Source organism: Falco biarmicus, chromosome 2, assembly GCF_023638135.1.
Source record: "Falco biarmicus isolate bFalBia1 chromosome 2, bFalBia1.pri, whole genome shotgun sequence".
In the NCBI taxonomy this organism is placed as follows: domain Eukaryota; kingdom Metazoa; phylum Chordata; class Aves; order Falconiformes; family Falconidae; genus Falco; species Falco biarmicus.
The window spans coordinates 119122853-119144404 of record NC_079289.1 but is presented as its reverse complement, the minus strand read 5'-3'; the positions used below and the strand labels follow the sequence as shown (position 1 = coordinate 119144404).

Genomic DNA, 21552 nt, shown 5'->3' with positions numbered 1-21552 from the left:
AGGTTGGAGTGTTGGGCACTGAGAAGTTCCCCAGGGTGTTAGGTGAACAAAAATGGAGAAATGTTTCTGTTTAACACACACGCTCCCAACTTGGGGCTGTATGTCTTAATGTGTTTTATTTTGGGGTAAATGGTGCCAGATTGATTTTCTGTCAAATATCATTAACCTATACCTACGAGAGGCCTGCTCTGCTGTCCAGCCTGAACAGCTGGGGTTGTCGGGAGGTTTTCTTTCTCCTAAGTGGAAAATGCGTGGGTCGGTGCCCACCGACTCCTTCCATCGTGCTTGGCATGGCTGGTCCTCGCTTCAGCCAGCTCTTTTCATGTGAAAACACCTGGAGAACCCTGGAACATGAAAGCTCTTTCAAATCCACATGTATAAGAGGAAATTTGAACTTTAAGAGAGGCAAATTTTCCCCCAGACCTTTCAGAATTGTCCAAATTCTGCTCCCACTGAAGCGAACGAGGGTCTTTCTTCAGCGGGAGCAGGGCTGGGCACACCAAAACGCTGTGGCAAATTCTACCTCAGGCATGTTTGAACCGGGAGTGTGCATATACAATAATAATATCACAAAATGGCTGAAAAATACAGCTATACTGAATCTGCGCAGATGGCCTGCTCTGACATTTGCTGGAGCTGTGACTGATTTTTTTTTTTTTTTTTTTTCTCCTTTCCAATGGCATATGTGCCAAAACATCCCACCACACAGAAGTCAGCAGTCTGCAGTGAGTCACTAATCCGCTTGTATGCAAAAATGAGCAACAGGCATAGTCATTATTTCTGCCCTGTGCTCACTTACACACTTAAGCACTTAAGCTTTCGTTTTGGGAAGGCAAGGAGAGGAATGCATAGTGTGCTTTTATTTGGGAAAGGGATTGTCTAAAATTTTTTTTTTGGTCTGTGGCCTCTAGGACTAGAAATAAAGCATCAGCTTAGAACGGATGCTTCTTCGTGGCATTCCTCTCGGTCTTAGCTTGGGGGGGGTGGGGGTTGGTTTTGCTCAATTCAAAGCATTCACATGCCTGGAGATCGCATGCTGTAATGTTCCAAAGATCATGACCTAAAAATACAGTGTCTGCCCCCCAAGAGATGCAGAAATGCACAGACAGATCTGTTTGTCCTGGATCAGATTCAAGCGTTCTCTCTTTGATCAGGCCCTTTAAAATAGGCAGTTTGGAGAGCAGAGGGGGCATGTGCCTAGAAATGTGGAAGAAATGCAGTTACGGTTTGTTATTTATGGTGGGTTTGTTTTCTTGCCTGCTGCTTCCCCAAGCAGCTGCCGCTGGCCATAGCAAGGATTCCCAGGAGGAAATCCCACCGCCCTCCGTGAGCACAATGGGCAAGCCAGGGATTAGCAGGTGGTTAAATCCTATGGCAGCTGCTGAAGTGCCAGGGAGAGGGAGAGCCATGTAGAACATTTCCAGTAGAGACCTATGAGCAGGAGAAAAGGACTTTATGCTTGCGGCTGGCTGTGTAACAATACCAAGTAAACTAACATGAAAAGGTTTTTTTCCAGCTCTTTATAGGAGGTCACATCCAGGGTCCCCTGCAAGCCTTTTAGGTTAGTTAGTTAGTTTTTTCAGTCACTGATTTTCTCTGGATTGAACGTGAACAAGCGGCGTTTGTTTAAGGCGTTGGAGCAGTTGCCTGCTGTCCCCAGCCAGCCTTCCCGTAAACTCCTGCCAGGGTGGGAGAGCCTGAGCTGTGCCCCTGGGGCACGGGCTAGTGGCAGCCTGGACCAGGGATGTTAGCTCAGTCCCAGCCAAAACCAGCCTGTGGCCTCAGGAATGGCCCCTTGTTCACCCTGCCCTACCTCCAGGTGTCCTGCCCGGTCCAGACTATATTTTGCCTTCTCCATATTGGTTTAGTTCAGTTAATTGCTATTAAAAGAAAAGCTCTGCTTTTCATACCTGAATATGCCATGCAAAGATGCTGTGTTTGGCAGCTCCTTGGCTTAGACCTTCATCTAAAGGCAGGATGGGATGTGGCCACTTCCAGAGACCCACCAGACAGTCTGTTCAGTGATTACTAGACAATTTGTACGTGTAAGCGTGATTGTAATTTGGCTTTTCACAGGGACAGTGAGCATATCCTCTAGCTCACGCTCAGCAGTTGGGGCAGGGACTGTGGATGACATTTCTTATGGAATCAGAAGTTACATCCTCAGGGCCGAGTGACATGGTGACCTATTGAGCTCTTAGCCCATCTTCCCTTTCTCTGCATTTGTGGCCAGAGGGCATTCAGGTGTCAACGGGCACCGTCTCACAGCAGTGACAGCTAGACGGGAAGGAAGCTGGAAGTTTCCTTGTGAAAAGGCAGCTTCTCTTTTGATCCTACTGAAGTCAATGTCCTGTGATTTTCCATTTGGGATCAAAATTGTACATGCAAGTGGCATGTGCCCCGGAGTACCCTACATGTTGCAGCTACAAGCTTATGACAAATGTGCCTTGGATGGTAGAGAAGAGATGAAAGACACGGGTTTCCTTCTACATGCAGTGCTTGTCATCTTTTTTGTGAGTTTTTCAGCTCAGCTGTTCTGCTAAGGGTTGGCTGGCAGCCTGTGATACTGATTGATAAAGTCTATAGGGTGCTGGTCGAGCTGTAGAAATGGAGACTTCTGTGCTACTGTGTAACCTGTCGGTTATCCCAAACACCTGCAAAAAATCACTGATTTGTTAATTAAAAAAAAAAAAAAGTTGTAAGACTCATCTAGTTATGTACCTCTCTCTTCTTGTGGAACTGTTGTGGGAAGGCTTGTCTCTCTTGATGTGGATGAAGTGTTTGACCTTAGTCTTCAGGAAAGCTCAGTTTTTTCACTTATGCTTTCCCTTAACCGGCCTGAGCTTTTTCATTCCTTGTTTTGCATTTTTCTTGCACTGACACTAGACTGCTTATCCAACTCTGCGATACTCGTGAAGCTATTGTAAAATTTGCAGAATGACATTTGAATCAGTTTGAGTGAATGTAGCCCCTTCTGTTGGACTCTCCGATATTTGCTGTACGAGTTCTAGTGAAGCAATTCAGAGTCAAGACAATTTTGCCTAAGGTGGTGTCTTGCTTGGACTTCAGTTGGTTTGTTGTTTGACTTCTAGATTATTAATGTTTTCCCAGAGTTTTGATTTCTTCAGTAGTAAAAACTAAGCATCAGTGAGTCACAAAACCAACATGTACAAAACCCTAGGGTTTCCGTGCCTGATTCTGGCTGCATTTTAGCTTTCTCTCAGTAATTTTCACTATTCTAACAGCCTTGTGTCTCTGAAATGGTTTTCACCTTGTAAGACTAGGTCCTTCTTCCATGCGCTGCACGCTTTTCTCCTTCGCCTGCATATAGTCAGCGATGGCCAAGGGCAGTTGTGTGATCGCGTGTCACTACACAGTTCTGGTTGTGTCTCTCAGTAGCCGACGTGTGTGTCTGGTTCCTCTTAAGGATGAGGAGGAGCGGAGGAGGCTGGTATTCGTGGTGGGTAGAATTCTGTTCCGAGTCAGCCGCAGATGGGACGGACACCCTCTTGTTAGGCTATAAGCCGCCTCGTCACCTGCAGGGCATTTCATTTTTTCAAACATTTTTTCATGTTTGGGCCAGTCTGTTCTGAGCTAGCCTGAAGATTTGCTTGCCTGCTATGTCTTTGGAGATAGGATTTTGAAGTGCAGTTTCTGAAAAGTAACTCCATAGAAACAACGTTGCAGTGTAGAGGTTATGCCTGAGCTGTATCTGTGGTCTGGTATGTCTGTGTTGCTGTTGTACCGCTGTTTACTCCGTTAGTGAGACAAAGGATAGCCGGTTGATGACCTCTACTAGTGGCATACTTTGTGGTCCGATGTCACATAAGATGTCTTCTGACTACTAGTAGTAAAGAGTCTGCTATCAAAGTAGGAAAGACACTACAAGCTGGGCATAACTTCACCTTCGTCTCCCTGGAGCTTTTACTTCTGCAGTTAGTATAAATTCATTCCTGGTCACCAAAAAGGCAAAGGTAGCTGCCATCCTGTGCAGGGCTGGCCCTGCCTGGTAGGTAGGTCCCCACCCTGTCACTTGCTTGCTCTCCCCCGGTGGGATGAGGAAGAGGACTGGAAGGGAAAAAGGGAAAAAACCTCATGGGCCAAGGTAAAGACTGTTTCATGAGAGAAGGAAGGGACGACACGCACACAAGTGAAGTGAAAGCACTCACCACCACCGAATTCACACCCAGCATGAGCAATGAGTCCTTTGCAAAATACTCTCCCCCCAGTTATATTGCTGAGCATGACATTACGTGGTATGAAGTACCTCTTGATCAGTGTGGGCCAGCTGTTCAGCTACGTGTTTGTGTCCCCAACCTCTTGCACACCCTCAGCCTACTGGCTGGGGTGGCAGAGGAGGAGAGATGACGATGCTGTGAACACTGTTCAGCAGTAACGGCGACATTGGTGTGTCACCAGCACTGTTCTGGTCACTGCTCTAGAACACAGCACCATCCAGGCTGCTGGGAGGAAAGTTTATTCCATTCCAGCCAAACCCAGCACCTGTTGCAAAAGAGAGCATATCTTTAAACAACCAAGCAAAGCCTTGTTGTGCTCTATGGCTAAGCTTTCCTAAGGTCACGATTCTCCAAAATGCTTTGTATGCACTTAAGCCCTGGGAGCTGGTGGGTTGAAGTACAGCCTGCTGAAAGCCTCCAGAGCCCCTTCTGGCAGGGGGGTCAGGCTTTGTGCTTCCCCATGAAATGCCACCCTGTGTTAGTGGAAGGGGAGGTTAATATAGTACGAACTGTGACTGTTGTACTCTTTTTAAAACTGCTGATTAAAAGTGTGTATTATTAATGTTGTCTGTAGGTTCATGCCAGTCTCAGAAAAAGAACTTATTCCACAAAATTGTCAGCAAATATAAGCACAGAAAGGAGAAGCTTAATGTTCCGGACACAGGTACTGGTGCATTACTTAGTTAAGGTTTTGGGCCGCCTTCTCTCTCAAATCAGTCTCGGGGAAATGCTTCTAGACAGAGACTACTCAGCTCTCTAGTCTGTGGTTGCTTTGGTCCCTTATTTCCCTGTCTGCTTTGATTCCATTAGCTCCTGGCTCCAGTTGATCATATTACCATATTTAAGTATGATGCTGGTTTTTTTTTAATTGGCATCTCCCTTAATTACAGTTTCCCTGCTCCAGACGCCATGCAGCAGAGCTGACAAAGCAAGGGCAGTTCTGCAGTTAGCCCTGAACTCTTTCATCCTCCACAGCTCTCATAGCTCTTTAATCCTTTGGTTGCTCATACCTTCATCCCTTCTGTATCAGAGACCGTGTTAGTTATCCCTTTGCCAGAGAGTTATCCCTGTCCCTGTCTCCTCTCCTTGTGATTTCCCACCGCGTAGAACTTTGCAGATTGCAGCCGATCAAGATGCAAGAGCTTGTTTCTGCACCAGATCTCAGAAATACTAACGTAAACCAACCCTCGCTCTGCAGAAATTGTAACCAGCTGGCTGCTTGCCTCAGATTGAAGACAGCTGACAGTTTTTTAAGTTACGTGCTGAATGGACTTGCTCTGCCCGCTGTCCTGCTGGTAGCTTTCCAGAGACTTTTCTTGTTGCAGTACTGTGGTCCTGCATACCTACATGTTCACAGCTCTGGGGGGCATTTTCAAGTGTACAGTATGTATGTGTTTATAGCTTAACCTGCTTCCCTGGGGCCCCCCCCGTCTTTGTTTTGTTGGGGTTTTTTTGGCTTGTATTCACGCTGTCCACACTATCCAAATGATTCCCAAGCTGTTCCTTAGTCCTTCCACAGTGGAGCTGTCTTCCACATCATCCCTGTGGTGTAGAAGAGCCCCTCTGGTTCTGCTTACTGGGTAGCTCCATGCATTTCTTCCTTTTTTTTTTTTTCCCCCCTATCCATACCTGTCTCTAAGATAATAAATGGCTATCCCCGTGGCCAGTTCCCCCAGCTGCCTTTATGCTTAATGTCTTCCCCCAAGGCTTGGCCATGTTATTTCCCCTCCTTTCCTGATGCTGTGTTTTCTGTCCTCTGTGGTGCACATGCACTGTTTTCCCACACAGTCTCTGCCATCTCTGCTGCATTCACTGGTGCAAATACTTTGAAATCACTTGCTCTGTTTCGTTGTATTTGTACAACAAACATGTTGTGGGAGTCGCTTGTGAGAAGTAACTATCTTGCTTCCATGCTGGTGTGAAAAAGGCATCGTACATTAACATAGCTTTCATTGGGTGCCATTCAGATTCTTTTTCCTGAATTATTAATAGACTGTGTAGACAAATTACCAAGAAAAATGGGTGTTTAAATTCTCCTGTGGGGAAAAGAAACAGAAAGTGTTTAAGACACAATAGAGTAAAAAAATGTAAATATCTTAAAATCTGCAGATTTAAAATGTGGCTAAACAAAACATCAAAACCTCCATTGGATTAAAAGAAACCAGCCTGTTTTGATATGAAGTGTGCACTATGATCAAAGATTCCAGCCTGGCAAGTGTTGAGTACCCTGGCCTTGTTCCAGCACAACAGAGGCATGTCCTTGGAAGTTAAGCATGTGAATAATGTCATCGTGTCTAAACATTTAAGCTGTGGCTGTGCATTTGCTGGAGTAGGGCCAGTTTGCCCAGTTCCTCCCAAGACTAAAGCAACAACTCGAGGAACTTACCAGTCTTAAGCAGCCCACGTAGAAGTCATCAAAGGAAAGACAGTGGATAAATGTATTGGTGGGGGACTGCGTTTTCTCTGAGATACAAAAGGGGAAAAAAATCTGGGGTCTTGCCTGCTTTTAAGTGCCCCATGTAGTGACACTGAAAGCCAAGTGTTGCTCAGCGAAGTGCAGCGCGGGTATGGCCTTGGCCGGCAGCACGCAGCCTCGCCAGCATGTGCTGCCTGCTTAACTTCATCCTTGCGTGACTTCTGAGGCAGCAGGGCCCGGAACACTTTGACCCCACTGTCTTATATACTGCAATATTCAAGCTGAGAATCCTAGCATCTTCATTGCAATTCCAGTATACAAGGATTTAGTGAATCAAACAGCAAATGAAGATTTCAACTCCTTTTTGTGGTGAGTCTATACTCGTGGTGAGTCAAAAGTCTATAATGTGTGGGGTTTGGATTTTATGGAGTTAACTTCGCTGGAGGAACAGCTCGAATTTTTTACAGCTGGAGAGGAGACACTTGGAAGCCTTGCTGTCAGCAGAGGTCATGCTGAATTCCTGTGTTGTAGACTTGAAACGTGTGTGTGTGTGCCTGTGTGCATCTGTGTTTTGAACGAAGAAAATTAAGTGCAGTAAAGGCAGATTTTGACGTGACTGGATCATACTGTCTGGGTGTGGTGTGAGTATCTGAGTGAATTTTGACTCTGCTTGATAACATCATCCATAGCATCACCAGTGCGAATCACTGTAGCACGAATTTGTGGGTATTTATAGAGAGATGGAGCCCAGTAAAATACCAGCGGGCATGCCACAGCCCTCATTGCTCCTAGCAGAGTGCAGCCAGTAATGCAGCTGAGTCTGTTAGAGAGATGTCACCTCCTTAGGAAGGCTGACAGAAGTACAGTTGGACCCATCCCTGTTTGGGGAGGTTCAGCACCACTCGGCTGAGAGATTTATTTTCTGCCACATCGTCAAGGCTTCCTGGTGGGAAGTGATACTTCAAATAACCAGGGGGAGGTCACAACCGTGGGCTCCTTGCAGGTACATCTAGTGAGCTGTGCTGAGGGCTTTGGCGTGGTGTGTGTCGCGACCAGATGCGATGCTGGCCTTCGCAGCAGAAGGGGAGAAGACGAGCTGAACATGTGTGCTGGCCTCGGTGCGGGCTGCCGCGTGGAGGAGCCCCATGGCTGGCAGAGCTAACTGCCTGCTGCTGATCCTCCGTCAGCTCTCCCACCTGCACATCAGGCTGTACAGCCTTAGCACATATGTTTGAGAAAGCACAGAAAGCACAGAAAATTAGCAGAATGACCTTTTTCTTTTTTTTTCCCCTCTCTTCTTTTTTTTCTGCTGAGAAAGCCCTGCTGTGTGGAGCCTGCAGCCTGGAGGGAGCCGGCTCTGCGCCGCTCTGCCTTTGGCACGTGTCCAGGCTGGAAGGGCGCTGGGTCAGCACGGGCTCATGCAGCAGGGCTTCCCATCCAGGCAGCTGTTCCATACACCTGGCTTGACCATCTGCTGCTTTGTCAGCTGGTGTCTCTCGGCGTGGTAGTCCCCAGCCCTTGCAGCAGCACACCGTTGGCAGAAGAGCTGGAATTTCCACCAGGGTGTAGGTCAGAGCGTGCTTGACATCAGTTCCTTGGTGAAGCAGTTCCCCAGGCACTGGTGACTTGAACCTTTGCTCTGCCTTGCTAGGCTTCCCCTTTTTAACTTTTTAAAGACCATTAAGGCATTAAGCCCACCTTCCTTCTTGGCACCAGCATGCTTAGCCCCGCAGAGCATTCATTCTCCACAACGTGTGGCCTAACTTCTGCAGCGCTCTCCTGTAACAGATAGGCATTGCTGAAGAAATGCTTGTAAATCTGTCTTGCTGGGGTTCAGTCTGAAGAGCTTGTCTTCTTCTGTGGGTGCCGAGTGGGTCCAATTGACTTTATTTTTCTTGTTTGTGAAGATGGGGGGCAACAAGACTCCGTGCCCTCCATGTGCCTGCAGAACAGGGGTAACTGGCCATGCTAACCTGTAATGAATCTAGCTCAGGAAACCATCTGACACAGAGCTCTAGATGTTTTTCTCTCCAAGTCCTTTTTGTCACTGTGGTGTAAGCATGCCAGAAGGCCCGCACCTTCATACCGTGCTCGGCTCTGCGTGCAGAAGTAGCCCAGTGGTTCTACACGTGCTGCCGTTGCGCAGTGAGTACTGACCGTGTAAGTACCTGCTGGCAGGACTGCACCCTAGGAGCTGAGCCGCTTGGCATTTCTGGGCAGCATTCCCTTGGAAATGAGCTGAGCTCTGCACAGGACAGCTCTTTGACACTGGACTGTGTGGGAACAGAAGGGATGTGGAATGGATTAAAGAAATTATTAAAGAAAAATACAGGGAATAAAACTTGTTCAGCTCTGTCCTTGTGGCACAGCAAACCAAGGGCTGGTTTGGAGCACCTGTACGGCTGTACCTCTGTCAGCTGAAGCAGTGGGGTGCTCCTTCCCCGTGCAGGAGGACACCTGCGGTAGCTACATAGTTGTTGAAGCACAGACTCCGTTCTCCTCTGGAGTCCAGGGTGAAGGGTCCTGCGAGTGAAGCCTCTCTGTGGTTTCCTCCAGGTCAGGTTTTGTGGGTTTGTGCCTGCTTGATTAACGGTCTGTAAAGAAGTCAGTGAAATGTGTTCTTATCCCAGCGTCCGCTAAGGCTGCTGGAGAACAAAAAAGAAGCTCTTCCCTTCAACACCCACCCTCCGCCCACACACCCACCCGCAAAAATACTCATGCATTATTCACCTTTAATCCTTCCTTCTTCAAAACTGTATGGCAGCAATCTTACAAAGTCATAAAAAGCTTACTTTGGAGTTAGAGAAGGGGGGGGGAAAAGTGGAGGACTCTCAAGTCTCATTTCAAGGACTGAAAAACCTTAGAACATGGAGACGGAAGATACTTGCTGCATCCCAAGTTTGTCAGCCACCTTCTGCTATTTCTTCGTCAGACACGCCAACATCGTGTACTCCTTCTTATGTCTTCAGTAACTATTGCCTCTTTTTATTTTACCTCTCAAAGTTTTTTCTTCCTTTTAATTTTTTCAGCTTTTTGGCGTGTAGACTATGAGAAAAAAACAAATGTGAAAGGGAACCGTTTACGTATTGACCGATCCAGTTAATTTCTAGTGACCTGACATGGCTTGAAATACACAACACACCTAATTAAAAGCATACCAAATCAGGTTGCTTTCTATTATATGTTGTTTATTGTTTGAAAGCATGTCTCTGTGTTTTTCTTAAGTGTGAGGAAAAAACCAAAAAAGAGTTGTATTACTAAGGTTAAAGCCATTATAAACTCAATCAGACTAGAATTAAACAGTGCTGTCAAAGTACTGTCTCATTAGAGCAAATCCTCGAATCAGAATGAACAAATGGCATTGGACTGCAACCAAACCACTACATTAATACATAATCAACGCTTATGAATTCCCAAATAAGAAATCTGGAGAGAAAGCTGCCCATTTAAGTATGCATTCCAATTAAGATTTTGGCCCCAGTCAGTGCAGTGAGCTTGTCTGAACCTCTTCCTATTAGCCCAGTTGAGTTACTTGAAAGTCACATGTGCAGTCATCAGTGCTTCTGCTGAGCGTTGCAGTGTTGTGGGGAAGATCTTTGCTTGTGATTTCTCTTGCTCTCCGTAAAGAAAATGAGTTTTACAGCATCACTCTGCTCTGGAAAGGTTAGCAGCTGTAGCTAAGCACTGAGAAAAGCTAATTGGAGCTGGGTGCTTTTTTCCAAAATAAAAGAGCATGCACACGTTCAACAATGTTTTAAACAAGAGAAGGTATGAAAGTGAGTTAAGAACATAAGCAAATTAGTTTGGAACGTTTCCAAATGTTTTTATGCTTATGTACTAGACCTGATTGTATTCTTGTGCCATAAAACATTAAAAAGTCCCTTCTTGCTTAAAAGAAAAGGGCACAGGGCAACAGCTAGCGAGGTGAAACATGTTCCAGCCGTACTCTACATCCAGTCCCCATCCTCGCACGTGTAACAGATAAAGAACCTAGCAAAAGGTGGAGGTTATGTTAACCATATCTCTGAATAGGAAGCTCATTACATCTACAAAACAAGTAATAGATAAACGGTAAATACACGTTAAAATGAAAGAGGGAGGTGTCCCTGCAAACCGCTTGGCTGTTGGGCATGGTCTGTGGGGTCGGGTGGGATGCAGCCACGCTCGGCGTCGGCGGCTGGTCTCCTTCAGGGCTTAGCCCTCCTGAAAGAGCAGTTGTTGCAATTGCATCTTGAGTGTTGTGCGTGTAATTTTTGCTGGTCCTTCAACTCAGGAAGGGAGCAAATGGGTCTTAAACATATCTTCAAAACGGAAGGAAGGATTGGATGGAGTTGTGGGGAAGAGAAGGCTAACTGTAGGCACAGTAACAGCTGTGAAATATGTAAGGGACTGTTGCAAAGAGATGGGGCGTAACCTGATGGGTAGTGAAGGAAATGAGTTGTAAACGTAGCGGGGGAGATGAGAGGCAGGCATTTAGGAAGAAATGGGGAATCATTCAGGATGGCAATGTACTGGGAAAAAACACCCCAAGGGCTTGGTGCAGATGCTACAAGCGCTCCCAATTTCAAAGCAGGTTAGACGGCCATATGTAAGAAATTACCTAGGCATTCCCCTTGCTCCCTGTAGTCTCCTTCTAACCCTAGCTCACAGTGGCCGCAGATGGGGTAGGTCTCAGAGTACTTTTATCACAGGAGGAAAAAAGACATCACAGATGGAATTTATGGACTAGTGATACCCTACGGTATCAGCGGAATGGCTTATTAAGTCAATAGAAATTACAAAGGATTGGCAACTGCGCGCTGATTTCAGACTTTGGAAGCTTAAATACATTTTGTGGTTGCTGTCCAACCAATTTCTTCATGAACAAGATCAAAGTGACTGTTCAGGTGAAAATTTGTGATAGAGTTCCAGTTCAGGGAAGAAGGTGACTTGGAAATGCCAACACTGGTACTTGCTGAGAATGATTTGAAACTGTTCCTCTCTCCCTCTCTGACTTCATGTAGGCAATGTTTTCATCGTGGTATTTTATCCTATGTTTACTTTCTTTTTTTAGCATTCTTGTCTTCAGCTGTGATCCAGCTCTGCTTTTATATTTGCTGCCTTTTGGGTGTTTTTTTTAAGGCTTGTTCTTTTGTAAAAGGCAGTGTTTCCCTCTGCTTGGAGGAGACGATGTAGAGTGACTACAGAGGAAGGATTGGGGTTTAGTCAGGAATTCCTGAATCCTGCTTGTGGGTCCGTCTGTGAGCTAAGATAAGCTTACACGGGGACCATTATTGTTCCTTAAATACATTTCATCGCTTAGCTACTTGCTGGCATCTTCTGTTGCAGAGTGTTTTATACAGATTGTTTGATACCCGGCTGCCATCAAAGTGCTACTGCCCATCTCACAGTTTTCTTTGCAAATATTAGAAACTTGAACCTTCCAGGATACCTTTAAGAGCTGATGCTACTGTTGCCCTGCAAACATCGGCAGCATTCGGAACATACCTTACTGTGGGTTATGCTCCAAGTACCTGTGAGGGAAGGCTTTATGCAGATAGATGCAAAATGGTAAATGAGTGTAGCTAGTAGCTGACTTACTCGATATGTGAAATGGTGTTTTTATCCTCTTTCAGCCATACTCTCAGAAGACAGAAATTCCAGCGAGTCTGCCTGGAAGAATAAAATTTCTCTATCTGCCCTAAACACTCCAGAGCCAGCAATGATGCATGAACCTTTAGTTGGCAGCCAGAAAAGGAAAGCAAGGAAAACTAAGATCACACATCTTGTCCGAACAGCAGATGGTCGAGTGTCACCAGCAGGAGGGACGCTGGGTAAGGAAATTGGCGTTTAAATTTTGTTAAAACTGAATGTTTGGAGAAGGTTTGGGACTGCAAGCAGCCGGTCAGGGAAGTAGTTCTCAGTTAGCTTGTTTTCATACCTGCTTAGGTCATTCTGTAAAATACAGGTATTAATCAACTGGGAAATCACTGAGTCTGTGATGGCCAACTTCTTTTGCTGGAATGCCCAAATCTGTCCTCACTGTGGGTACTTCTCTCTTAAGAACTAAGGACTCATACTGAGAGAAATGGAAAATGGTTACCTTTCATAGTTTGTTTCCAGCCAGCGAAGAAACTACACTGCACCTATTTATAGGATGTAAAAATAAATTCCACAATGGGATGGTCAATGCCCCAGTCCTTGCAGGAGTCCTCTGCGCTTAAAGTAACCTTTCAGGACTCCTGTTAAACAAAAGCTCTCTTGCCTGACCTAAAATACTAAACGCAGTTGAAAGCAAAATCAGTAAACTGCTTCATAAACCTTAGTACTGTGCTTGTGCCAATAGCTTGGGTCAGAAGAGGCTGCAGCGTGAATCGGACCACACTTGCAGAAATCAAAGTCCTAAAGGTTAACACCAGACTAGTCAGTGTATCGATGGGCTGCTGTGAATTTAAGGGCTAGATGTGCAAACTTTGGTTTCTTTCATTGCAGAGGAGAAGCCAAAAGAGCTGCCACAAAGTACTCTTCAAAAAACATCAAGTGCAGAAACAGATTGCAACGGTGAATGCTCCAGAAATGCAGAGACAGAAGAAAATCATAGTATTACGTCAGATATGCCGGCGGTGTCTGCGTTTTTTAGCTTAGCTGCTCTGGCAGAAGTAGCAGCCATGGAAAATGTACACAGGTATGGTTTGTTTTTCCCCTTGTTGTCTAAGTGAATAGTACGTGGCAGCCAGCTTGTTCGGAAAGCATGTGAATTGCAGACTGTTTAATTTGGCCTGTGTTTCCTCTTCCGCAGCTTTCCATGAATGTCTGTTTTGCACCACTTGCTTAGTAGTGTTAAGTCTTCACCCAAATGACAGTGTAATCTATTTCAGTCATCAGTGAAGTGATCCTCCTTGGTAGGCTTACCTACCTATTTTTGCTTATAAACAGGTTCATGTGCTCCTTGAGATCCTAACGAATGAGGGTTTCTAATTATTATGAGATGCTATTTGTCAGATAATAGCATATTTAAATAGCTATTGCATGCTGATCTGCCGTTTTCAGTGGCCTGAAACCATGGAGGGAATTTCATGTAACTTCAGCTGAAGAAGCCTTCATGTCGACCATGGCTGAAGGAAGCTAACTTGTTATTTTTGCTCTTGTGCTTTGCTGTGTAGGAGGCAAAGCGCCTGCAGAATGACATGGGGCAGAGCAACTCTGGGTGGTGGAAAGCCACATTAGTTTGTGTTGGTCCTCTCAGTTACTGAGTAGACCCTCCACACAGATAAGGTGGAGAATGTGCAGGTTACTTAGGGCTGTTTGCACATCCAGCAGGCAGGATCTGACCATGCTGGGCTGATCCAAGGGAGGAAATCCATCACACCAAGTCCTCCTTGGCTCCTAATTGTCCAGTGTTGTCCTTATGATGCTGCGGCTTCTTGGAGATGAAACCCCGTCCTTCCCTGCAGTAGAAAGTCAGCGAGGACATGCTGGGCCAGTTTGAAAGCATCACAGCCTCTGCAGATGGCATTTGGCAGGTTGCTGACTGCCTGAGAAACTCCACAAGGCTTGACTAAGGTTGACGAAACCGTTCACAGCCTCAGTTTACTGGTGGTCTCGTGGGCCCCATTGGCCAGCCCAGCCCTGCCTGCTGAGGCTGCGCATCAGACGCCAGAAGGCTCGTAGAAGCACGGGGGCCCTAGCAGAAGCAGTGGGCTCGCCCCAGCCTGCTAGCTCTTCCCTGCAGCGGCTGTTGTCTTGCCTAAGCAGCACCGTTCTGGGTCAGAAGTGTTCTCGTACTGCAGCCAGCCTGGCCCTTCCTCCCAGCATTGCCGAACAAGTGTCTGCTATCCAGACAGCAAAAGTCTGACCTTGTTTCTGGCATCTTCTGTGGTCAGAAGCCACGAAGTGGGACCTGGGGAAGTGCTGTGCTAGGCTCTGCCCTCACTCACAGCCTTGTGGTTTCATTGATTTCCAGTAACGCTGACCAGAATCACACAAGAGCAACAGGATTTGCTTCACTGTGGTTTTCCCCTCTTTGTTCCTCAAAGAGTTCTTGTCCTCCCAGTTGTTTCCCCACTGAAATGAGATGTTTTACATAGCCTCTTGTTTGGGGCTGCCTTAGTCCCGCTTGTTGTCATCTCACCATACAGCTAGAGCAATGCAGCACCTTCCGTCAGGCCTGAAAACACCAAACTGGCACGTGTCCAGCAGCTGTTGCAAATTCTGGCCTGTAATCGCCCCCGGGGGGGAGATGACAGCAGGAGAGGACTCTTTGGCAGTAGGAACTTAGCCACATCTTGCAGATTTGGCAAATGGAAATCAAAACAGAAACCTGGATCTGATGCACTAGAGGCTTCTCAGTTTTCTACTCTGTCAGCTGTTTGTTATCTTGTGCAACTCGCTTCTTTATTTGCAAACAGCCAGAAAGGAGAACAACAGCATTAGAGGTTTCCTTGATGTGTTTCTTCAGTGTCTGAATTTAATTATTAAATAATTTCCCAGAGCCTTGGGCCATGGAAGCCAAACTCCTTTTTAACTGTAATTAGAGCTTGTCTGGAAGTAGCAGCGTGGTTTTCATTCGGAGGTTTCTGTTTGGCTGTATTTACCTTGTGCATGCCCCAGTGCAGCATGCAGCTGTGAGCCCGAGCTGCGTTTTGTGCCAAGGTCACTCACTCCCTTGCCCTCCGGTTCTGCAGAGCACGTCGGTACCTCCGCGCCCGCCGGGGCCTTGGCTGTGCCAGGGGGAGCAGAAGTGGCCCTTGTGTAAATAAGAAGTGAGCCCCAGGTTTGCGTTGCTGCAAACGACACGTACTGCAACCAAAATAGAACCTGACTTGTGAGATTAGGTAACAGGCAGTGATGTGCTTTGTGTATGTATTTTAAAAGGCAAGCTGCAGAGGAGCTCTCCCAAGTCCATCTGCTACAGTGATTGATGTTGATTTAGAGCATGTTAATTCTGGTGCAGTTTATTTTTATGATCCCCTGTGCCAGGGGATCATTTGTAAATTAACACCGCTGTAGTAATGAGAGAGATGTGCTGGGCTGATGAAGTGTTAAGTCATGAAACCTGGAGTAATTGCAGTGTGCGACCGTGCTGATGAGTAGATTTCCGTATTGTTGAAAAGCTGGCTACTGGCTCGCGTTACCATGATGTGTGCATTTACCTGCTTTTGCCACGCGTGAGCTGTACTCTGCCTCTGCGGGCTGAAGCCCCGCTGCCTTACAGAATGAGTAACAGTCCTTGTGTGCCCCTGCCTTACTCGTCAGCTGAGCATTTTGGTTTGTGTAAGTCAAACACCATTGCGCCATGGCTTTGCCTGACTTTGCATCGTGTTGCAGGTTGTCCTCGGGACGCCGTGCTGCTGTTGCAGGAACACCTCTACAGGCGGCTGTAACGGCAGTGTAGGGGCACTGCGGCAGCGGGCAGTGACGGTGCCGTGCTGTCAGACGTTCAGTCCTATCATGCGCCGCTTCCCATCCTTTCTGGTCTGCTAAAAGCACCTCCTGTGCTTCAAATAATGATGGGTGGCTTTTCTTTTTTTCTTTTGCAGAAGTCAGAGGGCCACGCCTCTCCCACATGACGGACAGCCAAATGAAATGTCTCAGGCTCCAGTGCTTATTTCCTGCGCTGACCAGTGAAGCTCCACTTTATTGTAAAACATTGTGCTTTACCTAATATCCTAGCCTTGTCTTTTATCAAGGGAAGCTAGTCAGTCCATATGATGGAAACTATAGACTGCAAGCAAGTGCTTATTGCTCTGAGTGGCCCAGAATTCACTGGAAGCCAGACGTTAGCAACTTGGGCCAGGTCCTCAAATCGGAACCCAGTATGTAGAAGGGTGATATTAATTGTCTATTAATGAACAGAAATGGAATGATCCCAGAGCTTGCTTTCTATTGAAGGCTTTTAAACAGTACATAGGTGGTTGGTGTGAAAAAGGCTGCCTTTACTGTTAGCTCACACAGCATCTCTTTTACCAACCAGAGAGTACGGCAACTAGTTTCGTATAATACCTAGTTATTCTAAATGAAAATAAAAAAAAAACCAAAAAAAAACAACAAAAAAAACCAACAACAACAAAAACACTGACGCACTGCACTAGTTATTATTAGATATTCTTAGTCATTTTTGTACATGAAGATTTAAGTTCTAAGATGGTTTATATTAATAGGTTATGCCTACGTTTATATTGTAGAATGAATTTAAAACCTGTTCCAGAGAACTCAAGGCAGCCTGGACAGATGTACCATTGTTAGCGGTGTTTGGGCAGCCACGTGGTCCAGATGTTCTGCACTTTTATATTTGCCACCGGAGTGGTAGAGTTTACTGGGAAAAATTCTGACAGGCTACGTTTAGGTTTGTTTCTTTTTAATTTAGCTTTGAATAACCAGGATGATGTGCATTAGAAAAAGGAGTGGTGTATGGAAAAGAAAATACTGCAGATAATTGACTTGTCTTTCATGCCTTGGAGGGTTCCTTTATTTTTGCATAGATATCTGAGCGACTTGGTGAAACTTTCCTGTAAACAAAAAAGTACTGCAAATGCGTTTTTCAAAAGTGACCTTAGTATTATTTCACCTTTCTGAAAAACCTAAACCCGTGACTTTTCGATATACATGTACACCAATACACATACCTTTTACATTCTACAGACACTGGCATTGTTGTAGTTACTATGCATGGTCCAAATCGGCTTCAGAATTTGCGTAAAGGGCCAATTACAGTTTGCGTTGGTGAAGTGGCGAGTTGTATACAGATAAAACTACAACCGAAGAGTAACGTTTGACTGAATTCAGACTACCAAACAGATCCATCTGCCAGTTTCTGTCCTTGCTTATGTCGAATTTTTGTGTTTTGCTCTCATAAATGCATCCCAGAAGCAGGCGGAGTGTATCACTTGGCCTGTTACCTTTGCTATCTTGACTTACACTGTTGTACAACTGAACATTAATTCCTACCAATAGATGCAAAACGATCACTATTAATTGATCTAAAGCTACAAATTCGACAGGGTACTTCTTCAATAGCACAAGATGTTTCCCTACTTTTTGCATTGTAGCACAACAATTTACCAAATTGGACTCCAGCAATAATTTTCTATTAGTCTTCATCATACCGGCTGAACTTTTGATAGTATTAGATTGAGTTTGAAGTTCTTTGAATTAAGTCTTTAAATGATGCGAGTTTACATCATTCTATCAGGCATTCTTATTTATACTTGACTGAACTGATAATGTGTTTGGGGGTTATTTTGTAACTAATTTGATGTAATAGCCATATGGACAGTAACTCTATTAACGCTTGCTAGGTTTAGCCTTTCATCGTTGTAGCTAAGCGAAAGTCTTTGGTTCAGTGTCAGGAAACAATATACAACATACCACACGAGTTGTAACAAAGGAGTGAAGGTCTGACGAAAGGCAGGTAGCTGGGAAGTGTCACTGAAATAGCACCATCGAGGATGCATGTGTTGGAAGAAGGGAACAACGACAAAAACGAACAACAAAATTTACGAGCCAATGAGTCAGTGAAAAGGCTTTTTAAAAATTCAGGTGAATATATGACTAAGAGCCCCTAGAATGCCATTGCAGCCTATGGCAGTATTTTTAATAAGATTTTAGTAAAGTTTTATAAGTTATTTTAACAAGACAGGAAAAACTTAAAAAGACTTAAAACTGTTGGGTCACAGCAAGGTGGCTGTTGGAGTTTTGGACCACTTTATAATTAGCTGAAATCCAAATACGTTACAGTGCAGGCCGTTCACGTTGACAATGGTACTAACTTATTTCTCTAGAAAACCTTTAGAGTAGATATATTTTTGTCAAAGCACCCCATCCTTCCTCGATTTAAATTTCAATATTGTTCCTGAAGATATTTCTGTATATTAATGGTACCTTTTTTAAAAGAAACAGAAAATTACTTTTTTCTATATGAATTAATATCTTACTTGATCTGCTTTTCCTTGACTTTCCCTTAGAGAGGGGGTAGGGTTGGGTCAGTTTACTGGATATGACTGTTTTCAGATACTTACAAACCTTTTTGTAGATATGCTTAATTTTTAAGCGATTAGGCACTGAGAGTAGCAGAAATCCTGCAAAGCTTTATAGTTCACTAGGCATTTGCCTTTGTTGGTTCTCTGAGTGACGTCTTGATTTGAGTAGCTAGAAATTTCCCTGAATCTACTAGAAGGGGTATCAGTATTTTCAGGTAACAAAGTCTGTTAGCACAACAAAAATTTCAGACCAATATCTTACTGTATTGGGGTTGGGTTTTTTCCTTGTTTGTTTTGTTTTAATTTTTATTAATTTCAGCTGCTTTCATTTTGGAAAATCTATTGCTATTGTGTGTACTTCAGTATACCAGCAAACACTGTTACCCGTTAACACATTGTCCACAAATGCCTCTAGAGAAGAAATTGTTGCACCTTATGTATATCTCAAGCAAACCAAAATATGATGCTTTTCTGCTTTGTTTATTCTGAATATGTTGTATCATACTTTACTGAACCCATTTTAACTTAGCTAAAGCTATCGATATTTATGCATTTCACATTATTTTCTGGATCTGAACCTGTGTATAAATCTTTCTTTAAAAAAAAAGAAAAGCATTTACCGTAGTTGTCCTCTGTGAGTTATCCATGGGAGAGGGGGGGAATCTTGTCTCAAGTGTAAAATGCAGTACTGTCCCAGTTTTCCTTGGTTTTTATTTATTTAGTGATCTTTGATATTTCATATGTAGTTTTGAGGTATACAAAATATGTTGTCGTAGCCGAAGCTACAGATCTAAGCAGCTGGGAGAAAATTACTTTAATGTCTTCTTAATTGTTGTAGTACTGTATACAAATATGGGAAAAACGTTCTGCACAACATTTGAGATGCAGATTCTTATCCCCACAGTAGGTTGTTTTCCAATATTAGACCAAATCAATCAAAACTCAAATGATCTTAAAGGTCTTTTTCCAACCTAAAGGATTCTATGATTCAAAAGACATCTATGGAGATTACTTAATGCTCTGCTTATGGCAGTAACTACCCCTTGAATGTGCTGTGATTTCAGAAATAGAATATATTTATTTAAGATGACTGAATGCTCTTTTATACTAATACAATATTCCAAAGTCATGAGCAAGAGACTTCTTGGTAGTTTGGGTTTCTATTTTATAGCATTGGTGCATGACTTTTGAAATTAAAGTGGTAAGCGTTGTCGGAAAGGGGCGCAGGAACGAGGGACTGGTAGAAGCGTGTGAACTTGCGGTGTTTAAATTCCAGCTTTGGTCTTTATTATTTGGGTGAAAGCTGTCTTTGTGGCATGAGGCTGAGGAGCACTCTGCAGTTTGTATCGAGTGGAAACCCGAGGGAGCTGGAACTCATATCAGAGCAGGGGATTTGCCTTATAGTTGGGATGCTATCTTTCGGAACAGGATATTAAATTGAAGCAGTTTTAATTTCCACTGCCTGTTTAGCTACTGTACGAATACTGAACAGACTGAAGGCAACAGTCGTAGACGTGGGACAGCTAAGAGAGGAGGGAAGGAGAGCTGCCCTTTGGTTTCAGTATGGCAAAGTTATGGCAACAAAGGGGAATTAGAAAAAACGATAGATGTATATATGTGTGTGTATGCGTGTGTGCATGTGCGCCTGGGTGTGTACATTCTGGAAAAAAAAAAAAAAAGGTGGGAAAAACAAAAACATGATGGGTCTACAAGAGACTACAATGTACGTTGACCCTGTGAGTGCACTCCCTTTTTTTGGATGCTGAGTCTACTATGGCTACCTCTCCTAAAAGACTACTTTTGTTGACTTCCATTTGCTTTCAGGCTTGATTGCGTAATCTTTTCAGCCATTGGTACCATTTGTATATCGCTGTGTGCTTCACTTTCCAAGAGCAGCGTTTCTATAGCGCAGGCAGCGTAAAGGCTGAATATACAGCAGTGCCCAAACTGTGTTGCTGGAGCGTTTTTGTTCAACCTCTGCCGTAGGCATGTGGGTTGCGGGACGCGGGCCCACTGGCTCTGGTTGGGTCAGTGAGGTCATTTTGGGTAAAATGCGGTGCTGGTGGGGCGCTGGGCTTCAGTGGTTGCCAGAGGTGACGCAGTAAGCCAAGCGCTGCTCTTGAAACTTCTTCTGGAAGTTTATGTTTGATTTCACAAGGAAACGTAACCGTGCAGCTTGTGTCTAGTACACCGTGCGTTACCCATTAGACACTGCTCGTTTGCCGTGCTTGCTGGGTAGTGTGTAGAGCTCCTAGGTGTCTTGCCGTGTTCTGTGATGCTTGGGGCGTCCGAACCTTGTACATAGTGTGGAACTGTCACCTACAGCTGCCAGGATGCTGAGGCACTTCAGGACACTGGGCGCCGTGAACGAGTGCATTTTAGGCTGTGAAGGAGTCACTTGCCTCCTCCCCCGGTGTCCCCAATAAAAAGGCACAGTGAGGTTTATGCTCTCACCTAAGTACTATTATATTCATTTATATACTCGGTATTTTCTACTGAATTGACAACCTTGAAGAAGCTTATGAGATGGATGTATATTTTATGTTCCCCTAGTAATTCTTCTAAGGCAGAAATCTAGGAAGACTTGGCATGACATCTCCACTCAGCATCCCACCTACGCTTACACCGAAACCCATCCTTACTGCCGGGCCAGAGTTGTTGCTTGCACCGGGACAGTGCAGAGCCCCCTCTTATCTTGGCGATAAGCTTGGGCTTGCGTGACGTTCCTGGGGGCGGCACGTCCTGACCCTAGGGCCTTCAGTGACGTGAAAACGACTGCAATTAGCTTAACATTTATTGAGTTCTTCCAAATAATTACGTTGGAGGTTCTGGGTCTTGACTGTTAGCACATACCAGCAGACCCACCCTGTACTCTACTGGCAAACCCCACAGCTGCCCAGGCTAACTGCCCAGGCTGCTGAACGTCACGCTCTCACCTGCT

The 21552-nt window shown here is 44.9% G+C and overlaps 1 protein-coding gene across 22 annotated transcripts in view; it reads left to right on the top strand.

The window, feature by feature from the left end:
- BBX (BBX high mobility group box domain containing) overlaps positions 1-19751 on the top strand; it is a 141283-nt gene extending 121532 nt beyond the window's left edge. For 20 of the 22 annotated variants that reach the window (XM_056327139.1, XM_056327132.1, XM_056327140.1 and 17 more), the window contains 4 exons: positions 4813-4902; positions 12270-12467; positions 13126-13318; positions 16173-19751. In XM_056327139.1, the coding sequence (XP_056183114.1) occupies positions 4813-4902; positions 12270-12467; positions 13126-13318; positions 16173-16260 (569 nt within the window). In that variant the 3' untranslated portion in view covers positions 16261-19751. The remainder of the gene's footprint in view (positions 1-4812; positions 4903-12269; positions 12468-13125; positions 13319-16172) is intronic. The other 2 variants (XM_056327152.1, XM_056327131.1) reach the window with 1 other exon arrangement.
- Positions 19752-21552: the final 1801 nt, after the last annotated feature.